Below are 18,502 nucleotides of genomic sequence, written 5' to 3'. Positions count from 1 at the left end.
GCTGTGTTTAAATTAATGCACCGATATGTCCCGCCCTTTGGAGGGTGTTTCTATAAATTGACACATTTTATTTTTTCATTAAGCAATAGGTGGGCACCCGTACTTGCGTCTGTTCATCTTCCTCGGCATCGTTTCCCTTCCCGGCACATGAGAGGTATTTTATAAAAGGACTATAACCTGCATCAAGTCCTCACTTTGTCTTCTTTCTCTTGCTAGATTGTTTCACTCTCGTGTTTCTTCCTTTGCCTTTCGTTTTTTTTTTTTTTCTATTGACCTCCTTGTATTTGTCTTTCTTTTGTCTGTTCATCATGGCTCCTTGTTAAAAGAAAGGGGAGAAGGGGATGGATTGTCCTTTCTATGATTTCGTTAGGGAGGTGGACACGACAGAACTATTGTTGTTGAGGGAAATATCTATATCAGCCAAAGGGAACAGGGTTTCTGGCCTCCGATCCCGGTTGCGAGGGGTGTGGAGGGTATATTTGACCCATCCATGGCATCGAATTACTATGTCTATGTGGGCAGTCAGACCAATCTGTGTCCTATAAGTGTCAGGAGTCCAAAACCGATAGCGCGAGGTCCCCAATAGCTATACTACTTGGGCGGGGTATGTCCTCAAAATCCCTATGTACTGCCGAATGCTACAAGATTCTGGTTTGCTTAGATTCATAAGTTGCTACATGAATCTTACTAGTAGGGAGGGGGTAAAGTATGTGGGCCATTTGTTGGAGCACTGGTGTTGTCGTACCCACACTTTCGTCGAGGCTTTTGGGGAGTTCACTATCACGGTGGAGGATGTGGTTGCCTTGTTGGCATTACCCATCGGGGGTTATTTATCTGCCCCACACCTCTGACACATTGAATCTAATCCTGTTGACTGTAGAGAGCTCGATGAGCTCCTCCACGAGATTGCAGCTTGCAAGGTTTAGGTAGATTGGACCAGTGCCCGGGGGAAGATGCCATTAGATCAATGGCTAGAATTCTGGTTTGAGTCTCACGGCGAAAGGGATGTAATGGTGCGGGGCACAGATAGTTAGTGCCATCTTGTTGCTTTTGTTCTTTTTGTTTTCTCCCGATTCCTTTTTCCCAGGCTTCCCGACTACAACTTGCACACAATTGTAGTTCTACTCGCTGTTCTTGTTGCTAGTGGCCATCAGCTGCCTTTAGCTTCAATGTTCCTGGGGTACCTTTTCGACCAGATGGACGACATTGTCCATCAGATAGTGGACCCAAGTTGTAAGAGGTGTATTGACTATATTTGCGCGTCGTTGCTTTGGATGTTCTTGTGTGGGTGCCTCAGTCTTAGCGTCACACCTCGCCGCCTTTCGCTGATGCGGGTTGCCGTTGTGACTCTGTAGGGTGAGGAATTTGAGGAAGAGGTGTTTGAAATTTGTAGGGGAAAATGTTGGCTTCAGGCTGCCAGGCACAAAAGCTTTAAGATGAGTGAGATCAACATGAGGCTAGCCTCCCTTGATGGGATTGTATGGAGACCATATGCCCGATCCGTTCATCATGCCATGCCATTTTGTGTTGGCATGTCCGTTCCGGAGGACGATGATCAGTAGTGTGTGGTGGGCATTGATAGACCTGGTGCGGGTGCGGGATGACTTGTGACATAGCCTGGAGTGGTGGCGTATCTTGATCGCACTGGTGAAGCGCAATTGGCTGCCAACCGCCCAGACCGAGTGATGCATCAATTTGGATATGATGATATCGGTGGTAGGTTCCTGAGGTCTTCGGGGGAGGACGTCTTCTAGGTTTGATGTCATGACCGTGCTTTTCCTGGTTGTTCAAAGTTCCCTATCGCAGGGTTGGTGAGGGAGCAAGGTTGTAAGTCCCTCCATTTATCCTACCATTCCACATTTTTTGGGGGTTTTCAGGAGTTGGTGAGGAAGAACCACCACCCCCATCATATTTTGGCTCCTTCGATAGGTCATGCTGCCAATTAAAGAGACATTCCATCTTTTACTATATCGCGCTCACCAGAGAAAGTGGGGGCTAAGCGTGAGAGGAGACCCCCAATTTTTGAGGAGGAGGAATGTAGTCGTCCCCCTGTTATGAAAAGGCCAAGGTCCGCGAGGGTGCCACACTCCTTCCCAACTCCAGTGGGGCCATAGTCTGTTGATTTGGATGTGGCCTCATCGCGAGAACAAGAATGCGACATTGAGTATAGGCAGGAATCTCCAACACTCTCACCTTTGGGGGAGATTTTGTAGGTTGTGGAGCCGGTGGAATTGACTGTTGTGGCATCCTCCCTTAAGGGTACCATTATTCACTTCTAGAGTAGGCGAATGAAGAGAAAAGCTTCTCCTCAGCCAAAGCGGGGTCCCGCAGATAGTAATTCAGTATGTGACGTACTTCTTGTCTTATTCTTTTTGAGTCATTTTTTCATCACAATTATGTGATGTTTGGTTTCGTCACTCTTATAGTTTATGGAAAGCGATGGCATTCAATTGGATGCGGAGGTTCTAGTAGCTCCTTCTGGGAAGGCTAGTTTGGTAAGCGAGTTTTTTATATTGGGAACCATTTGCTTTTCTTTTCTGTTATTGCGGTTTTGTTGCTATTGTTGCTAAACTGTTTATGTTCCTTTGTTTTGAAGTGTGTGGAAGCCGATGAAGCTCATCCTAACTCGGAGGCGTCGGGGGCCCCTGTTGTGGGCAAAGGGGTATGTACAGGTTTATTGTGAATTTTGCATTAGAATATTGTCGTATCACCTTGAGGCTTATTTTACTGACTGGTTGCATGTTACCTCATCGTAGGCCTTATTCAATGCATGTCCTGCCATCGTACTGATCACGCCTGTCATTAGACAACTAGTGGAGGAGTTGAGATCATTGCAACCCCCGGCCGAGCTCCTGAAGATACTGTTGTTGGTGATATTGCCCTGGACGCTGTGGGGCAGGAAAAGGAAGGCCTTGTGGAGCCAAAAACAGCGGTGTATCGTGAGGGGGCTCCGATTCCTTCTATGGCCGTTGATGCCAAAGTCCCTAGGGACTCGGGTTAGGGCCCTTGCTGTGTCGGCGGATTTAGTAAGTAAAGGACTGTCTTGCTTATTTTGGTTGTTTGAAAGCGGTTGTGCCTGTGTATTGTTTCTATGACTGACTTATGAATAGTCTTTTGTTTTGAAGCAGTTCGATGTCGAGGACGTTCAACCCATCGCAGAGCCATGAGGTAGTCACAGGTTTATTTTTTGTCATATTTCTGTTGTGCATTTATGTGTTTGCCATATTGAAGTTTGGTATCATGTTTCATCACAGGTCCCACTTGATGTGGGTTTGGCTACTATGCCCATCTCGCTTGTTATCAGGCGATTGATGGAGGAATTAAAGGTGCAGCCCCCCAAGCTGATTTCTGAATCTACTGACGCTCCTGATGCTGCTGAAGGTGTTGTGGTTGATGGCGGGTATCCTGGTTACCGCTACATTTCCCGAACAAGTTTTTGTTGCATCCCCGAAGAGCACTACTGTTGAGTCTGTGCCTGAATCCCATGAGGCCCGGGCTCCCGAGGTTCCTCCTCTAGAGGAGACCATGACTATTGGCACTGTGTAGATTGGGATACCTGTTTCCCTTGAAACTGGGTCCGACAGAAGGGCCATTGGCTCTATAGTGTCATCTCTAGCTTCATCCCCAGTTGAGGATTTGCCACATGATGAGGAGCTCGCATTGGTCCATGTGGAGCTCATTGAGTACTGTAATAAGAGCAACGTAGCCCCTTTAGGGTATGAAGCTGTGGATCCTGTTCTTGTCCAAGGGGTTCGTGCGAGCGAAAAGTATTTAGTATCAAAGTCCGTGGCAAAGTTTGTAGTGGCCGTTATTCGAGGTGGTTGGTTACCTCCTTTGGAGCTCCCCTCCATAGTCGTGCGACTGGCTTTAAATACTATTGCAACGGTGATGTATGACATTATGAACCGGTCTTACGATCATCTTTCTTGGCTCAACTTCACTTAGTGGTTGAGAACATGTGAATTTTCTCTGCCATTGGCTTTCACATGGAGCAAGTTGAGGAATGGGTCGTCGTGCTAGATCATATATTCTGGAAGGCTGGCCTTGGAGGATCGTAGCTAGTTTTCGGTTGGTCATCACTAAATATATAGAAAGTCACTATTGCAATATGTACCAACACCTGCCTTTGTTGGTAAATGCTATTACCAACAGTTTTTCTTCTGCCACTAATAAAAATAAAACTGTCTGAAAAAATTGAAAACATATACCTTTAAAAGATTTTTATTGACAAAGACAACCATTGGTAAATTTATACCTATGGATGTTACGTTAGTAATAAAAACATTTATGAAATCTTTACCGACGGATATGTGAGTAAAACTTATACCAATGGGTTATTCATCGCTAAAGGGTGTACCAAATGCATCACTAAAGATCTTAACAAAGGTTGTTTTCATTTGTACTGACAGTTTAATGCCGCCACTAGTAATCCTGAGACCGTCGGTATTGCACATTGATTTATACCAATGGATCTCAAATCCGTTAATATAACCTTATAGCTACAGTGCCTATACCTATGGATTGATCGGCCGTCGGTATAAATATTTTGACTGTTAGTATAGGCTAAATTGACCTATATTGACGGATTTTTTATCTTTCACTAACAGATTTAAGCCGTCGGTAAATGTGCCTTATTTTGTAGTGGAGACACCTGCAATTGGTGTTGTATGTAAACATATAACATTCCTTTACTTTTGTTTTAACAACAAAAATTATAAGGTAATTGCACCTATAACTTTGATCAAATGTTGCATGTATCACTCTTCAAATTAGCTAATTAATTTCCGTCATTCCATGGAGAAACAGAAGAAACAAAAAGGACTAATTGACGATGAACTTATATTTAAATAAATAAACAAAAAGTTAGGATTACAGCATATGTTTTTTAATTTTTTAATATTTTTTGGGACTTTTTATGTAATATTGGTGTTTCATTCACTTTGGATCGGATTAAACCCAATCTAGTCCATTTGCACTTTAATTGAACTAGATTGGGTTGCAACAGTAATATTTTATGGGTTTTTTCATGTGATTTTGGTGTTTCATTGACTTTGGATAGAATTGGACCCAATACAATCCATTTGTGTTTTTAATTGGATTGCAGATGTAATTTGGATTGGATTGGATCCAATCCAGTCCATTTGCATTTCAATTGAACTGGATTTGACTTCGTTAATTTATAGGGCTTTTGACTGAATTTGGTCCAATCCATTTGTAAATGGACAAATATTGGATTGGACCGGATTAGACCAAATCCAGTCCATTTGACACCCCTGTCCTATCTTTCCAACATTACTTTTTCTAATTACTTTTCTTTGTGAACAATACTTTTCAGAAGTACTGAGATGTATGTAATTCAGAGAAGTATTGTGAAGGGGGGAGGGGAGAGAGAGAGAGAGAAAGAGAGGTAGTAACCTTATAGTGTTCAATTGATGACAAGAATGATTTGTTTGCCTATAGTAGTAGTAAACTAACAAGTCCACACACACATATGACACTATAGCTGTACATTGGGAACATCTCCCCATGAATGGTAACATGCAAATACGGGAGATGTTCTCAATTTACAGCAGTAAATGAAGCATGGGTAAGTGTGGGTAGGAGATCCTGACTCTGATTTGTTTGGCTAGATTAGTAAACAAACAAGACCAGGTACTATATTAATACATATATATTTATTAATGCGAGTTCTGCTTGAGATAATTGAACTAATTGAACTAATTACTGCTTGAGATTAGTAAACAAGAACTTCAATGGATCCTTCAAGCATTTGTTTGACCTTCTTCATGGTGGGTCTTCGTGATGGATCCTCCTGGATGCTCCACATTGCAATCCTTACAAACTTCTCCAGCCTCTTCATGTCGTTCATTGCATCATCGTCATTCTCCACTAACTTATTAAGTCTCCCTTCCATGTAGCACTCATAAGCCCAGTCCATCAGTATGACCTTGTTTTCGTCGTCTTGTTGCGGTTCAATCTTCCTCTTGCAACAAAGAACCTCTAGCAACATGACTCCATAGCTATAAACATCTACCTTGGATGTAATGGTCCTATTATTGAACCATTCAGGAGCAACATAGCCTTTGGTCCCCCTGACGTCTGTGTTAGTTTGGGTCTGATCAACCTTCAAAAGCTTTGCCAACCCAAAATCAGAGATTCTTGCTGTAAAAGAATCATCTAGAAGGATATTTTGAGGCTTGATGTCGCAATGGATAATTTGGGTGTTGCACTCTTCATGCAGGTATGTGAGCCCACTTGCAACTCCGAATGCAATTCAAACTCTTTGGTTCCAATCAGGCTCTGGGCTCCCAAAGAGAAAGGTTGCTAAAGAGCCATTGTTCATGAACTCGTATACTAGAAGATAATGTTCTCCCTCGTTATAAAATCCTAGTAGTTGGACTAAATTCTTGTGATTCGTTGTACCTATTGCACTCACGTCGGCATCAAATTCCTTCTGGTTTTCCTTCACCAACTTGTCTAGCTTCTTTACTGCAATGAGGTTTACCTTATTATCAACTACGAAGGTTCCTTTGTAAACTGTTGCAAAAGCACCAGTACCAATTGTTAGGTTTTAATCTCTGTTTAGTGTGGGCTGAATCAAGTGATCCATTTATGCAAAGCCCGTAGACTTCAACAAAAAGGTATAGGGTTTAATGAGTGGATACCACATTTTAGCCCATATAGGCTTAATGGGATCCTATTAGGTCAAAATATAAAGACTCCTAGGTTATGGTTCCCAATATGTTAAATCATCTAGCCGCCCTCCTTGCTCTACCCCATTAGAGTCAAAGAGCTAAGAAAACCTAAGGAAGAAGGAAGATTTAACTGAGGAAAGCCATAGTCGACCAACCATCGATTCATCACTCATTCCACAAGGGTTTCTACTACTGCGATGGATACAGGTATTTACGTTTAAACCTCCTTGATAACTGCAGCATGATATTCCTTGGGGTGCAACATGGCTTCTTGTTCTTCGTATATTGAATAGTATAATTCTGCGATATTAAGAATTGATTTGTTCCCCTTTATTTATTCTAACAATCAGATCGTTAAATCCTTCTGTAGCTTCTTCCAACTCTTTGAAAGTAAAATTTCGTACATTCAAAGCTGGCATGGCTTGATGTGGCTGAGATTTCTGTTGTCTCTTACGATATAAGTGGTAAGTGACCAGAGAAATAGCTAGCAGTAGTAGAAACAGAGAGCCTCCTATCAGCAATGATCCTATAAGGATCAAGGTGTTTGATGTTTCCTTTCTGATAAACCCATACCTGGAGAATGCTATGAGGAAGAATAAACTTTGGGGACTTTGATCAGAGCTTTTCCCCCAACAGATGGGTCAGTCCTTCCCATTCCCATTGGAAGCTTCTTTTTCCAACAATGTCCATCTCTAATAATGGCAACTGCACAGAAACAACCGTTCAAGCATGTTTGTTTGCACCAGCTTTCATCCACTAGCGAGAAGTCCTCAAAATCGGACAATGGCCAATCGGTGTTAACCATTGGTATCATGTCATAAAGAGAAGCTTCTTGAGATCTTCTTCACAGCTTTGTGAAACAAAGTTCTGTTTGCAGCCATTCCACTTATTAGGATCTATTAAATGTTGCTACACATTTTCAAGAATCATTGAATCAGTTCTCTCGAAGAACAGTAAAGCTCTCTTCCAATGTTTGCTTCATTCCAATGTGCGTCGTTGCATCTTCCAAAGTTAGGTAGTTCCAAAGTTAGTCAATTATGCTCCCAAGGTGGGTTAATGTCAGTCTTCGTTCATTGTAAGTCGGTTCACCTTCAACTGACTCCATCTATTATAAAAACCTCTCTTCTATACTGATTCAGATCATCTGAGAGAAACAATACAATACATCTACAAATTTTTTCTCTCGATCTACTAAGTTCTTTTCTCTATTTTCTATCATATATTTTACTATTTTTTTTCTGTTACCATCATCCGCAAACTATCAGTGGTATCAAAGCCCGTTCGATCAATCTTTTGGGCCTAATTTCCTCTAAACATTATGTGTGCTGAAGCCAATCGTTCTACTCTTTCTCTTCCAATCTTTAATGGAGAAAATTATGACTTCTGGTCCGTCAAAATGAAGACCTATTTTCGGTCACAAAGCCTATGAAAAATTGTTGAGGAAGGGTTCTGCATTGCTGAAGATACTTCCACTCTTTCAGCAAATCAAAAGAAGATCTATGAAGAAAATCAACAAAAGGACTGTCAAGCACTATTATGTTTGTAGCAAGCAATGGCTGAGGAGATATTTCCTCGAATTATGGGCGCATCAACTGCAAAAGAAGCATGGGATACACTGTAGGAGGAGTTTCAAGGATCTGTCAAGGTACGCACTGTTAAATGGCAGAAGTTTAGAAGGGATTTTGAAAATCTTAAGATGAAGGATAATGAGACTGCAAAGGATTACTATTCTAGAATAAAAGAAATAGTAAATCAAATGAGAGCCTATGGAGAGACTATTTCTGACAAGAAAATTATCAAAAAAATTCTAATCTCTTGTACAGAGAGATATGATGCAATAATTTCGGTGATAGAAGAGACAAAAGATCTAGAAACACTATCACCAATTGAATTAATGGGCTCTCTCGAGACATATGAAAATAGGCGTGATAGGCAGAATGAAAATTCGGTTGAAGCTTCCTTTCAGTCTAAAGTTAATCTGCGGTCTCATAAACCAAAAGTTGATGGGAGAAAGTCACAAGGAAAATCAAAAGAAAATAATGACAAGTATTCTTTCTGTGGTATTTGTAAGAAGAGAAACCACTTGGAGAAAGATTGCTAGTTTAAAGGAAAACCACAGTGCCAAAATTGTAAAAAATTCGGCCATGTTGAAAAAGCTTGTAGATTTAAGAAAATCCATCAAGCTAATTTTTCAGAAAAGAAAAATGAGGAAAATAATCTCTTTTATGCTTTCATTCTGCAATAGAAGAAAAAAAGGATACTTGGTATCTTGTGGGTGTAGTAACCACATGACTAAAAATGAAAGCATCTTCCATAGTCTTGATAAAATCAAGACAAAAGTCAAAATTGGTAATGGCGACTTCATGGAAGCAACCGGCAAAGGCACCATTGTTGTTGACACCAAACAAAGCAAGAAATACATAAATGATGTACTTTTGATCCCCAATATTGATCAAAATCTACTCAGTGTAGGCCAAATGATAGAAAGAGATTAGTCTTTACATTTTGAGGGAAACTCTTGCACAATCTATGACAAGCAAGACAAGTCCCTTGAAATTGCAAAAACAAAAATGACAGAAAACAGATGTTTCCCCATTCAATGGAGAGATGCAAGTTATATACCAATGCAAGCACAAGTGGACGAGTCATGGCTATGGCATAGAAGATTCTGACACTTTAATTTCCATGGATTAAGGATTCTTCAGCAAAAGAACATGATGCGTGACCTACCAGCTATCAAGGAGTTCAACAATGTTTTTGAAGGGTGTATGCTTGGAAAACAACATTGACACCCCTTCCCATCCAACAAAGCTTGGAGAGCCAAAGAGCCACTGGAGTTAATTCATACAGATGTTTGTGGTCCAATGCATACTCCATCGAAGAATCAAAACCGGTATTTCATTCTCTTCATTGATGATTATACTAGAATGACATGGGTTTATTTCTTGCGAGAAAAATCACAGGTTTTTGATATTTTTAAGAAATTCAAAGCCCGTGTCGAGAAGCAAAGTGGTCACAACATCAAGACCATAAGAAGTGATAGAGACAAAGAATATACTTCTAATGAATTCAACAAGTTCTGTGAAGATGAAGGCATAGAGCATCAACTTACAGTCGGGCACACTCCAGAACAGAATGGAGTATCCGAAAGAAAAAACATAACAGTTATGGAGACTACAAAAGCCATGCTCATGGAAAAGGGTCTTCCCAATTTTTTTTGGGCAGAGGCACTAAGCACTGCTGTTTATCTGCTCAACAGATGTCCAACTAAAGCTATGCAAGATAGGACACCAATTGAAGCTTGGAGTGGGCAAAAGCCATCAGCAAAGCATCTCAGAGTTTTCAGATGCATATGCTACACACACGTCCCACAAGAGAAAAGAGGCAAACTGGATGAGAAGACTGAGAAAGGAATTTTCTTAGGCTATAGCACTCAATCAAAAGGCTATCGAGTCTATAGCTTAAGGAAAGAAAAACTCATAATTAGTCGAGACATAAGCTTCGACGAGGATGCTACATACAATTGGGAGACAAAAGAAGTTGAAAAAAAGACTATCAACTTGCCTCTATTACCAAGTCAAAGAATTGAAGAAGATCATGATTAAATCAGTTTGCCAACACAATCGGAACCGGAACAAGCTTCACAGTCTACTCCGGACTCACCACCAAGGCAAACTAAATCCTTAACGGAAATATATGAAACATGCAATTTGATGATCGTAGAACCAGAATGCTTTGAAGAAGCTTTTAAGGAAGAAAATTGGAGAAAAGCTATGAATGAAGAGATAAAAATGATAAAAAAAAATGAGACTTGGGAGCTTGTGGATCGTCCACAAGACAATGACACTATTGGAGTTAAGTGGGTCTACAAGACAAAGCTTAACTCAGATGGCTCAATCCAGAAGCTTAAAGCAAGGCTAGCTACCAAAGGATACTCACAATAATACGATATCGACTACAATGAGACATTTGCTCCAGTTGCTTGCCTTGACACAATCAGGGCATTGATAGCACTAGCTGCACATAAGAAATGAAAAACTTTTCAATTAGATGTGAAATTTGCATTCCTTAATGGCTATCTTAAGGAGGAAATCTATGTAAAGCAACCTCAAGGGTTTGTGGTGCAGGGACAAGAAGACAAAGTTCTCGGATTAAAGAAGGCATTATATGGATTAAAACAAGTTCTACGAGCTTGGTACAGTAGAATCGACAATTACTTCTTGGAGCAAGGATTCAGGAGGAGCTATAGTGAGCCAACACTCTACATCAAGACTCAAGGTACAAATGACACTCTCATTGTCTCTCTATATGTTGATGATCTCATTTATACTGGAAATAATGAAAAGATGGTCAAGAAGTTTAAAGAAGACATGATGAAGACTTTTGAGATGACTAATTTGGGCCTAATGCACTACTTTCTTGGAATTGAAATAACTCAAGAAGAAGAAGGGACATTCATCTCACAAAAGAAGTATACAAAAACTCTTTTAAAGAAATTCAAAATGGAGGGGTGCAAAACAGTCTCCACCCCATTAGATAACACTAAAGATGGCTCACCAAAGGCAAATGAATCACAATTTCGGAGTATGATTGGAAGTCTCCTCCATTTAATTGCTACGAGACCAGACATCATTATGCAGTTAGTCTACTATCAAGATTCATGCAGAATCCAAGTCAAGTCCACCATGGAGTAGTTAAAAGAATACTAAGGTATTTGCAAGGTACAAAAAGCTATGGAATTTGGTACAGAGTCACACATGACTAAGTTCATTGGCTACACAGACAGTAACTGGGCAGGTTCGGTAGATGACATGAAAAGTACATCTGGCTATGCTTTCATAATTGGATCAGGGATATTTTCTTGGGCTTCAAAGAAGCAAGCAACAGTTGCCCAATCATCAGCTGAAGCAGAATATATTGCAACAACAATAACAACGAGCCAAGCTATATGGCTCGAAAGGATATTTGATGACATGGGAGAACCACAAGTTGGTGCTACTGAAATCTACTGCGATAGCAAATCAGCTATTGCAATAGCAAAGAATCCCATATTTCACAACAGAACCAAACATATTGGCATCAAGTATCACGTTATCAGAGAAGCTGAAGGAAATAAATAAATAGAACTCAGACATTGCAAAACTGAAGAACAGTTAGCTGACATATTCACAAAGGCTCTACCAAAAGGCAAGTTCGAATTGTTATGAGACATGATTGGAGTTGCTGAAATGTGCACCAAGGAGGAGTATTAAATGTTGCTACACATTTTCAAGAATCATTGAATCAGTTCTCTCGAAGAACAGTAAAGCTCTCTTCCAATGTTTGCTTCATTCCAATGTGCGTCGTTGCATCTTCCAAAGTTAGGTAATTCCAAAGTTAGTTGATTCTGCTCCCAAGGTGAGTTAATGTCAGTCTTCGTTCAATGTAAGTCGGTTCACCTTCAACCGACTCCATCTATTATAAAAACCTCTCTTCTGTACTGATTCGGATCATCTGAGAGAAACAATACAATACATCTACAAAATTTTTCTCTCGATCTACTAAGTTCTTTTCTCTCTTTTCTATCATATATTTTACTATTTTTTTTTCTGTTACTATCATCCGCAAACTATCAGGATCTATCAAGGTGTACCCAGGCGGGCATTCACATTTAGGTTTCTTGTTCTCATCTAGTTCGCAATAGCTGTTAAACCCACAAGCGCCACTGCCATAGGGTCCAAAAATTTCCGTGCAGATATTTTCAGGTATGAACCAAACAAGGGACCAGGAATTGGGAGATCTTCGGTCACTTTTGGAGATGGTTTTTGGGTAGACATAATGCCTGAAAACTCCATCAAAATCAAGTGTGGCTCTTTGATAGAAGTCTCTTGTTGTACCACTTTCTGATGGATTTATTACACTACTTTGATGTATTTGTGCAAGGAAAATTTTACCAGTCTCATTGAAGACCAACCCAACACTTGTATTTGTTGCTTCAATTTTCCAGTAAGCATTATAAACCTTATTTGTTGGGAAAGCTACTCTACAAAGTGTGAGATTGCCATCATCCTGCCAACAGAGTTGGAACCTCCCACTTGAATAGTCTGTTTTTGATCGACGAGAAACAAGATGATTCCCTTTATTTAATGTATGTGTAGGGAGTATGGTGCCAGTTGGTACATCAAAGGTCTCCCATATGCTAGTAGAGTTTTGGTTTGCTAGCACAAAGTTTCCACTGTCAAGCATGGCTGCATAGCTTGCTCTCTCCATGTTGATCAGGCTGGCATTTACCTCTCGACCTTGGGAGTCATTGAGGACCAGGCGCCCATCTGTTGTCAGCTCAACTTTTGATCCCCGTTGCACCAACTTATCTCGATTAGAAGACCAGACTATGGTTTTATCAGGTAATTTGTTGAACCAAATGGAAAGCAGGAAACCTCTTGTACCTATGGCCTGGAAACCAAAGGCAAACTCGCCAGAAGGTGAGGTCCATGAAGAGTAGTTATCGTTGGCAGCATATAGAGATGAACCCAAGCTTATGTTACGATAAGTTTGGCTAACGCTAAGCAGTGGTAGCAACAGTAATAGAAAACCGAGGAGATGGGTGATTAGTCCAAAAGTCATTGATGAAAGAAGACCTGAAAGAGTTCTGAATCAAGTTATTGGAATTAATTTGGAGTAACTATATATAAAACTCATAATTAAATATTAATTAGCACCGAGAATTCAAAAACATAATAAATAAGATATAAGCTTGTGTAAATTGCGTATCAAAAATAAATAAATAAATTGCATATATATATATAGACCTGAAAGAGTTCAAAAACATATATATATATATATATATATATATATATATATATATATATATATATATATATATATATATATATATATATATATGGGGTTCAATAAATTGAATTTGATTAAAAATAGAAACAACTTAGTTAGCAGGATGATGCAGTACAAGAGAAGGCCAATAAGTTCTATGCAAGTTGGGACTACTCTAAGACACATAAGAAGCTCAGATGACCTCACTAATCGAACTGAATAATCAATTACCAAGTTAGTGTCAGCGCAGGACTTCTATTTTATTTTGAATTTACCAAATTAGTATTAGATTATGATTTCCTAATTTTTGTTCAATTAAGACTTTTTTTTGAAGAGTTTTACTAGGATTCTATTATGGAGTGTTTTCTTACATTAGGATTGCTCATTTAAGACTTTCTTTTTGAGGAATTTTAGTAGGATTCTATTATGGAGTGTTTTATTAAATTAGGAAACTTTCTTGTAGGAGCCATAAGGGTGTATGCCTATATAAAAAATAATTAGGGGAAGGTTAACACAATTTTTGATATTGAATTTTCTCTTAATTATTCAATGAAGAATTCTTCTTCCTGATAGTTCGACTACTACTCTTTTCTTTGAAGTTTTTCTCAACATGTTTCGTTTCGCTATATATATAGTAGCTCATTTACAATAACCGTCCTATTAATGGATAAGAGTGGTTTCTCTGAGTATTGTATAAAGAAGACACATGTTTTGATTTGTTTCCTACCAACGTTAACTCCATCTCTAAGGTATTAGGCCCTAAGTTATGGCCATTTGTACTTCGTGTCTTAGCATCCAATCAAGTTGTAATTCTCCAACATGTATAACATTGTTGGTCGTCCAATTCATCTCTGCTATATTGATTTCCTAGATCATTGTGATGGTAACTGGTAACAGTGCGACCCCGATTCCATGATTTTGGGATCTGCCATCCCATGTCTTTCCCATTCCATCCCTCTTTTTCTCTCAAACCAAATAAGAGAATAGGGAATATTCCCTTTTTCTCATCCCCATCCCATAATCCAAACTGAGCCTAAAGGAAAGCAAGTATTCATGAGAAACTCACAAACTTCAAAAGTTATCGTGGCAAGGGAAAATCAATGTTTCTGAAACCAACTTTAAGAAAGATCCTAATGCTAAATGACGTGCTACATATGCCAGAAATAAAATGAAACATTGTGTCACGTGCACTCAACAAAGTAGGATTGAATTTAAAACAGACATGGTTGTGTTCGCTAGAAATAATGTATTCATTAGAAAATGATATAATGCTAGCGGAGTGTGTGTACCAAATATATCTGATACTATAATAAATAATAATGCTTCTTCTTCTACTTATATGAGTGAATTATTTGATATTTGACATGTTAGATTAGGATATCATAGTGCTCCTTATATGAAATAACTATGTAAATTAGGAGTTTTGCATGTTTCTATAGAATTTATAAGTGAAAATTTCCAAATATGTCTAGAATTTATAAGGTCCAGAGCATAACTGGAAAATGGTCCAGGTTTAGTGTTTCAACCAAACACACACTACATGCACTTGGGTCTAACCCTAGCAGCTGAGACAAGTTGTCCTAACTTATTTGGCAGCACATCAGTGTCAGCCTTGGCATGATAAACTCCCCAAGTCTATCCAACGGCTGAGAACATTCTAAACTAACACGAGTTTTATAAGTGTCTAATTTAAGGGGTAAATTCATAGAAACATACCAATGTTAACATGAACCAATAATGAACTTTTGTTCAATATGATTGAAGCTAAGGGCATACACTGTCTAACAGATCCCACTTGCACTTAGGTCTAATTGGGTACAAGCTTCAGTCTCATACTGTCCACGTGTTTCTCAAACACTTTCTATGTTAGTGGTTTAGTCAATGGGTCTGTCACATTTTCTTCTAATTCTACCTTTTGAATCTAGATGTCCCCTCTACCAACAATCTCCCTTAGATCTAATGTTGTCACACAACAGTGAAATGGGTGATATGGTAGGATTCCAAATTCCAAGACAAATTTCTTCATCCATACTACTAATTAGGCAGCCTCACTTACGACAATGTGCTTGGTCTTAGTCGTAAAGTATTTTTCTTACTACATAGGGTCCCAAAGTATCCAAATATAGACTTTCTATCATCTGGGTCAGGTTAGAAGTTGACATCATTATGCCCGACTATCTATAATGAACTACCATCGAAGACAAGACAATAGTCTTTAGTCGTTCGTAGGTATTTTAATATGTTTTTCACAACAGTTCAATGCTCCTATCCTTAGTATCTACTTACCACACTCACGGCCTGAGCAATGTCTGGCCGACTGCACAACATGCCATACATGATGCTCCCTACAGTTGAGGTATAGAGAATCTCTTGCATGTCCTCTATCTCCTCAGAGGTCTTAGGTGACATTCCTTTGGAGAGAGTGACTCAATACCTGAAAAGAAAAAATTCCTTCTTGGAGAATGCATGTTGTTTCAGTTGACAATCTTGTCAACGTAAGTAGATTGGGATAATCCAATTATCCTCCTCAATCTATCTTTATAGAGTCGAAGTCCCGACACATAAGAGGCTTCTCCAAAATTCTTTATGAAGAATTAGTACGAAAGCCATACATTCACCGTAGTCAACGTTTCTACATCATTCCCAATGTGTAGAATGTCTTTTATATACAAAATAAAAAATGTAACCTTATCTCCCACTGTCTTTCTATAAACACATGGTTCATTTGGATTCTGCTCAAAATCAAATTGTTTGACTATTGAGTCAAATTAGATGTTCTAGCTTCTAGAAGCATGGTCTCAAGTGAGAATGTCTTAACTTTTCCATCAGGACCGTTCTTCCTCTTGTAGATCCATTTGCAATCAATTGCTTTCACCCCAGGGGTGGATCTACGAGAGTCCAAGCTCCATTGGCTTTCACCGAGTCCATCTCGAATTTCATGGCATCTACCCTCTTTAAAGAGTTTATGTCCAACATAACTTCCGTATAAGTTATGAGATCTTCCTCACTATTTGTAGCTTCCATCAAGTAACTTTCTTGATCATAGTCGTAACGAACTAGAGGTCTTGAAACCCAGGTAGATCTTCTAAGTTGGGTATTATTTGAAATTTGTGGGTTATCTCCCATTACTTCTGAGCTCTCTTCATCAAGAACAACTTCTTGGATGATCGTTCAGGATATAGTCTTCTTCCAAGAAGTAGGCATTTCGACTAATAAACAATTTTTGTTCTCTTGGATCATAGAAAAGATACCCTATAGAGCCCTTGGGGTAGTTTACAAATAGGCAATGACTGGTTTTGGATTCTAATTTATCCACACTTGTCCTTTTGACGTGTGTTGGATAACCTCATATTATCAAGTGTCTTACACTTGGTTTCTTGCCCATCCAAAGCTCATAAAGAGTTTTAGGAACCGACTTGGTTGGAACCTAGTTCAGCATGTGTATTACAGTCTCCAATGCATGCCTCTAAAAGGATATGGGTAACTTTGAATGAATGAGGAGTGATCGAACCATATCTAATAGAGAATCTGATTCCTTCTCTCTGACACACCATTTAATTGAGGTGTAGTAGGTGGAGACAACTGTGATATAATCCCCTTATCCTTCAAGTAGTCATTGAATTCATCAGAGAGATATTCACCTCCTCGATTTGATCAAAGGGTTTTGATTTGTCTCCCCAACTTTCTCGACTATTGTCAAAAGTCCTTGAACTTTTCAAAGGATTCAGACTTATGTCTCATTAGGTACACATAACCATACCGAGAATAATCATCGGTGAAAGTTATGAAATAACATGGAAGTTGGTTTCATGTTCTAACATTCATAGGACCACATACATCTATATGTATAAGGTCAAATGTTCATGTAAATCTTTCAGTCTTACCTATAAATGGTCATTTTGTCATCTTGCCTTGGAGGCAAGGCTCACAAGTTGGTAGATCATCTATAGTGAGAAAATCTAGAGGACCATCCTTCACCAATCTTGTGATACGTTCTATATTTATATGGTCAGAGGAAGCACAAGCGCAACAAAGAAATGAGGAAGAGGAACAACCCAACAAGAAATGACGGGATATTGAGAGGTAGAGAGGGCGGACCAGGAAAGCAAACGATAGGACTAACGACCAGAATGGAGGCCGATGACACCGCCTCCAACCTTCAGGAACTTCACGCCACTGACTGCATTGCAGTCTAAAATCCTGATGCAAATTTGTGACAACAAGTATGTCAGGTGGCCTAAGAAGATGAAGACTCAGAGCTACAAAAGGAACCGTGACAAGTACTATGAGTTCCACCGAGACCATGACCATGACACTGACAACTGTCACGACTTAAAGCACCACCTCGAGGACCTAATTTGGCATGGCTACCTCGAGGGCTTCATCAATATCAAAGAAGATAAGCCGAAAGAAGAACCATCCCCTAGCCAAAGTCACTGTAGTGATTTTAGGAGGGATGGCCTTTGGAGGGGAAAGTAGCTTGGGCTGAAAGAGGTATGCGCGACTACTCGAGATTGACCATAGGGAGCAGAAGAAAAGACAGGAGGATCCGATCACGTTCATTGAAGATGACCTCAAGGGGGTCCAGACCTCTCATGACAACACCTTGGTGATCACGACTGAGATAGCTAACTATGAAGTTCGGTGCATCTTAGTAGACATAGGGAGTTCAGCCAACATCATATTTGAAGAAGCCTTTGATCAGCTCGACATTGATAGAGACCGCCTCACACTGGTCAACACCCCCTGATGGTCTTCTTCGTGGAGTCTCTCATGCCTACAGGAAGGATCACCTTGCCCCTATTGATTGGAGACGGTGAGATAACTTCTACGGCAATGGTGGACTTTATCGTTGTTCGTTATCTTTCCTCCTACAACACCATCCTTGGCTGGTCGACCTTGAATGCTCCGTAGGCCTCTGTCTCCACGTTCCACGTCGCCATATTTGATGTCCTACCGGGGAAAAAAGTAAGCTGCAGAGACGCTGATGACAGAAA

The 18,502-nt window shown here is 39.7% G+C and overlaps 1 protein-coding gene and 1 pseudogene across 1 annotated transcript; one reads left to right on the top strand and one right to left on the bottom strand.

Annotated features, from left to right (window-relative positions):
* The first annotated feature begins 278 nt into the window (after positions 1-278).
* On the top strand, positions 279-4,193 carry LOC148872691 (uncharacterized). The gene is made up of 6 exons (XM_088973862.1): positions 279-2,342; positions 2,427-2,495; positions 2,597-2,662; positions 2,757-3,026; positions 3,111-3,168; positions 3,255-4,193. Exons 1-5 carry the CDS (start codon positions 2,289-2,291, stop codon positions 3,165-3,167), a joined length of 516 nt encoding a protein of 171 aa, XP_088829988.1. The 5' UTR covers positions 279-2,288; the 3' UTR covers position 3,168; positions 3,255-4,193.
* A 1,541-nt stretch (positions 4,194-5,734) lies between these two features.
* Positions 5,735-13,298, bottom strand: LOC148872690 (G-type lectin S-receptor-like serine/threonine-protein kinase LECRK3; annotated as a pseudogene).
* Positions 13,299-18,502: the final 5,204 nt, after the last annotated feature.

Source organism: Nelumbo lutea, chromosome 2, assembly GCF_056320005.1.
Source record: "Nelumbo lutea isolate HS-2025 chromosome 2, American lotus-T2T, whole genome shotgun sequence".
Classification (NCBI taxonomy): Eukaryota; Viridiplantae; Streptophyta; class Magnoliopsida; order Proteales; family Nelumbonaceae; genus Nelumbo; species Nelumbo lutea.
The sequence above is the reverse complement of the archived record's forward strand: the minus strand, read 5'-3'. Positions and strand labels throughout refer to the sequence as shown.